General features: G+C 35.7%; 1 protein-coding gene across 1 annotated transcript in view; it reads left to right on the top strand.

The window, feature by feature from the left end:
* The window catches only part of FAM188A (family with sequence similarity 188, member A), a 135,208-nt gene that overhangs the window by 67,652 nt on the left and 62,487 nt on the right, over positions 1–5,069 (top strand). Inside the window, exon 10 of the mRNA XM_006894322.1 lies at positions 3,436–3,516. Coding sequence (XP_006894384.1) covers positions 3,436–3,516 — 81 coding nt within the window. The remainder of the gene's footprint in view (positions 1–3,435; positions 3,517–5,069) is intronic.

The following is a 5,069-nucleotide window of genomic DNA, read 5'->3' as shown; positions in this document are numbered from 1 at the left end:
TGAGTTGCAGGCGACTCGACGGCACATAACAACAACAACAACATGGTGTTTTTAGATTACTACTTACATAAGTTTTAAGGCAGGCTGGTATGTAGGGCTTTTTATTAATTGCAAAGATAAATTATCCTTGCTTATGTGCTCACCTCTCTCTAGGTGGCTCTGGTGACTTAGTGCCTAGTGAGTTGCACTGTTAACTGAGAAGTGGTGTCTCTTTGACAATTTGAATGCACCAACAACTCCATGAGAGAAAGATGAGCATTCTCTTCCTGTGCAATTTACAGCTTCTGAAAACCCTCTGGAGAGTCAGCTGTGAGTCAGTTCCAGGTTAACAGCAGCGAGATGAGTTGAATTGAGTTTTCCCATCTTCGATGGCTTTAAATTCCATTTACATAATTATGTCTTCCAATTTTAAATTTGTCATTTCCAAATGGATATATTTTACTTCCTCCCCAGTGTTTATAGCTAGATGCTTACCTGCCACTTCGGCTCTTAACTGTAAAGGGATAAACTCGATTTCTATTTACACTGAAGCATCTTCTTCCTGCTGATGCCAAAAACCTAAGAATCGTTCTTGCTTCTTGCCTTTTTTTCACATTCACATACTTTATTCTTACCTCCAAAGTAATTTTGAGTGTGTCTGTTTCCTGTAGTAATACTCTGCTATGAAGCACTGCCAACTCTTTTGTATGTGGGTCCAGTAAAGCATCCAGTATGATTTCTTTTCTTCCTTCCTATTTCTCTCTAGTCCATTCTCTAAACAACATTCAGAATAAAATTTCGGAAAGATAAATCAGATCATGTTGCCTTTCCTGGTTTCATGGTAAAATCTTGCCCTGCAAGGCCCTGGTGCTCTTGATCCTTTTTGAGTCTGCAACTTCATTTCCTTCTTCATTGCTGTGCTTCTGCCACATTGGTCTCCTAGCAATTTTTCAAACAATCCAAGCCCTTCTCTACCTAATGATCCTTTGTTTTAGCTTTTACATCTTAGTGAATATCCCAGCTTTTTCTACTATATGGCTCACTTTTCCTTTCACTTCTCCAATTGATAGTGCAAAGATTCTCATCCATTCTCTCAATTATTATTTCCCACATTATTTTATCTTAGTAATCAAACTGTAATTAACTTTAATCTTTAGGGTGGGTTTGATTTTGAGTGGTTGTTGTTTTTATTTTATTTTCTAGTTCAGTATGGATTGAGGCTCAATATAAAGATGACAAAGTTTCTTACCACTGGGCCAATTGGCAACATCAGGATGAATGGTGAAGAGATTGAGATTGTTCACAGCTTTAGTTTGTTTGTCTCAACAGTCAACACTCTTGGCACCAGGAGCCAGGAAATTAAAAGACATTGAGATGGGAAAGTCTGCTGTTAAGGACCTCTCCAAAGTTCTGAAGAACAGTGGTTTCACTCTGGAAACTAAGGTGTGCCTGATTTAGGCCTTGGTCTTTGCATTCACTTGCTATGTGTCAGAGAGCTGAACAATGACTAGGGAGAAGAGAAGGAAAATTGATACCTTTGAGCTGTGGTGTTGGAGAAGAGTATTGAATATACCATGGACTGCTAAGAAAATGAATAGGTTCAATCCTAGAGAGGATTAAAACAGGCTGCTCCTTGGAAAGAAGGTGTCTGTAGCTTCCTCTGATATACTTTGGACATGTTGCAAGGAGGGACCAGTCCTTGAAGAAGGATGTCATGCTTGGAAGGGTGGAGGGACAGTGCATGAGAGGAAGACCCTCTATGAGGTGGATTGATTCAGTGACTGGGGTAAGCGGGGTAGGTGTGTTGAAGACAGTGAGATTGGCACAGGATAGAGCAGGGTTTAGGGGTGTTATACATAGGGTCATTATGAGTCACAGGCGACCTGACAGTACATAACAACAACAGTGGAATATGATCAGGAGTGGTATCCACTTCCTAAACAACATGCCTCTGGAAACTGTGAACTTTGATAAATAGTGATAGTTATAGAAAGGCTTCAGCCCTTTTGCTCATGGGGTTGCTATGAGTCATGCTCAACTCAGTGGCAATCAGCAACTTTCCTTCACTGACCCTAAATTTTTCCAAGCATGATGTTCTTTTCCAGGTAATATCCTTACTTAGCTACAGGCCCAAAGATACTGTTGTTGTTGTGTACCATCAAGTCATAACCAAACCATAAGTAACTCTTACTGGTTTCAGAGGCAGTAATCACATGGGAGGAGATTGCTCATCCTTCTAATGCTCATCAGCCTATTAGCATCTTCTGACTTATAAGTAGATACTTATTCCTCCCCTGACAACCATTACTCAACTTGCTATCTCTATGGATTTACCCATTTGGGGCATTTCATATAAATGGAATTATACCAAATATTTTATCTGACATTTTTCTCTTACCATAGTGACCTTGTCTGATGTTTCTCCTTAATGTAATGTTTTTATGGTTCATCCTTGTAACATGTATCAGCATTTGGATTGTCTATGTGAACTGCATAAACATTTTTTACAATATTTTTGTGAACAAATGCTTTCAGTTCTCTTGAGTATATATTTACCTAACAGTGAATTGCTGGGTCATATGATAATTCCCCTTAGTTTTTTAAGGTACCTCGAAATGGTTTTCCAAAGCTGCTGTGCCATTTGTTCACTTGCTTTTAATGAATTTATTTTTATTATTTAAAAAATGCTTCAAAATTCCAATTCATTTACTCTTTAGTCCTACTTTATATAAATTTATCCTCTTTTTTACTTCTGCCTAATTTAAGAATATACGCAGACTAATGAGATCAAAGTGTGCAAATGTTTACACTGACATATGCTTTAACATACACTTTTCCTAAAAGGGAAATGAGCTTTTTTTCAAAAAACCATTAACAGGGGGTAGTATATTGATTAGGAGAAAATCTGAGTTCCAGTTTGAACTGGACTGGGTAGTGTTTTATTTTGCTATACATGATGGAGCCAACTGAACTATGCTTCATAACAACTAAATTAGCTGCTTGAATTTAGAAATGACCTTGAACCTGTCTATGTCTTAGTTTCTTCTTGTATAAATTGAAGGACTTACTGTGTTCAGCTCTATAATTCCATAGGGAGTCATGTAGCTAACCCAAAAGTGGTGCCTTTCTGGTGATTAGAATATATCAGCAACTCTAGAAGAAAGATTAACAATCTCCACCTGCTGTAGGCTCATCTGTGAAACTGTTTTGACTCAATGGCAGTGAGCACTGATACTTTTTTGTAAAATGATTTTTAAACCCAGTCTTTTACTTCTGTGACACTTTGTAAGAGAAAGGAAAAAGTAAAATATACAAGTCAACATTCTTGTCCTCAATATAATATAGTCCATTAAAATATGAATTGGACTCTTAGTTATGTTTCAAATATTTGTAGGAGTCAAATACTTAACAGGAAGTATAAATTTGTCTCATTTTATTTTGCTACATTTGTTCTAGGTTGGTTCCTACTTGAAATCTCCAAAATACCCTATTTGGATTGTTGGCAGTGAAACTCACCTCACCGTATTTTTTGCCAAGGTATGCTTATAGCAAATTTTTATTTTTAGTGTGACATCAGGCAAACAAGCTATTCAGGCCCATATTTAGCTTGGATCTTTGTGGAAACTTCAATTTATCCCTACTAGCATGTTTTATTCCAAATCGAAAATACTCATTTTAAAAGACATATTGATAGACTGTTCATGTTATATTGTGACTGAAATTTGGGGAGCACTTCATTAATATCTCTGTCATAGTTGAGGTGTAGCTTATTAATTTTTTATTTGTAAACTTTGACTTTTTTTTATTCAGAAGTAATTTGTGTGACAGTAGTTGATTTTAACATTTTCATTCTAACACATTGTTTTCCTGGTGTAGCTAAACATTATGAAAAATATTTTCCTGGCACTGAGGTAGTGTTTTGTTGTTTTTTTTTTAAAGTTAGCTATTTCCTATAATTATATATATTATTAAAAGACTACAACTTGAATATGTTTAATTTTTTTAAATAATTAGTTTGTGAGAAAGTTCTTGTATGAAAAACAATGTATTCAAAATTTATAAACAAATCAGTATAAAATTTTTAAAAAGTGGTGAGGAAGCTATGTACTTGGAAAATGGAAACTAAAGTAGAAGAGGAATTTATTAACACATAATCTACTTTTTATGTTAAATATGCAACAACTTTGAAAAAGAATTCATGTACATTGTATTTTACACTTCTCAGCCTTTAGTTATGGTAACTTATTTTTCCTCATTTGAATGTTTAAGAATGTTGAAATCTGATGTTAGTATGAATCTCTGTCACTTTCCAATATATTAAAACCAAAAGAAACCATACCCAGTGCCAGCAAGTCAGTTCAGACCCATCACAACCTTCCGTTGGTTTTTATTTTTTTTAGGAGAGGTGGACAGCCCATCTTTCTACTGTTTAGTGGCCAGTGGATTTGAACTGCCAGCTTTTGAGTTAGCAATTCTATGCTAACAATTCTATGCTTATTATGCCATCAGGGCTCCTCTAACATCTTTAAGCTTCATTAAAATAGGGAATAATAATTAGGAATTGTTGTTCTGTGTTGTTACTGTGTACTAGTTAGTCAGTACCGACCCATAGCTGACCCTCCAGCAGGTTTTCAGAAGCAGTAAATCTCATGAGAGGAGACTGTCCATCTTTCTCCCAGGGAGAAGCTAGTGGAGTTAAACCATTTGCCTTTGGATGAGCTATATAATCCCTAACTCATAGGCCACCCACCAAAACTCCCTATTAGGGATTAGTTGTTAAGTATTAAATGGTAAGTTAAATGTTCAGCAAATCTTAATTGTTATCATCATTATCATTGTTGTCATTTCACAACAAACTTTATAAACACTTGTATTTTGAGTGCATATAATAGCTAGGTGTCAGTATAAAGAGGCAAATTATTTGTGTTATTTGAAGTTTCTTAATTCTTATGTACTTCATGAGTTATTTTTAGCATGTAATTGTTAATATATATTGTTCTGTTAACTCACCTCCTTGTCCCCTAAACAGAACCAGCTCATAGCTGATACTTTTAACAGATTTCAGAGGTTGTAATTTCACAGGAGGTTGC

This window comes from Elephantulus edwardii, unplaced genomic scaffold (assembly GCF_000299155.1).
Source record: "Elephantulus edwardii isolate Elephantulus edwardi_28Jun2011 unplaced genomic scaffold, EleEdw1.0 scaffold00139, whole genome shotgun sequence".
NCBI lineage: Eukaryota > Metazoa > Chordata > Mammalia > Macroscelidea > Macroscelididae > Elephantulus > Elephantulus edwardii.
Note: the sequence above shows the minus strand (reverse complement) of the source record. Positions and strands in the feature narration are given on the sequence as shown.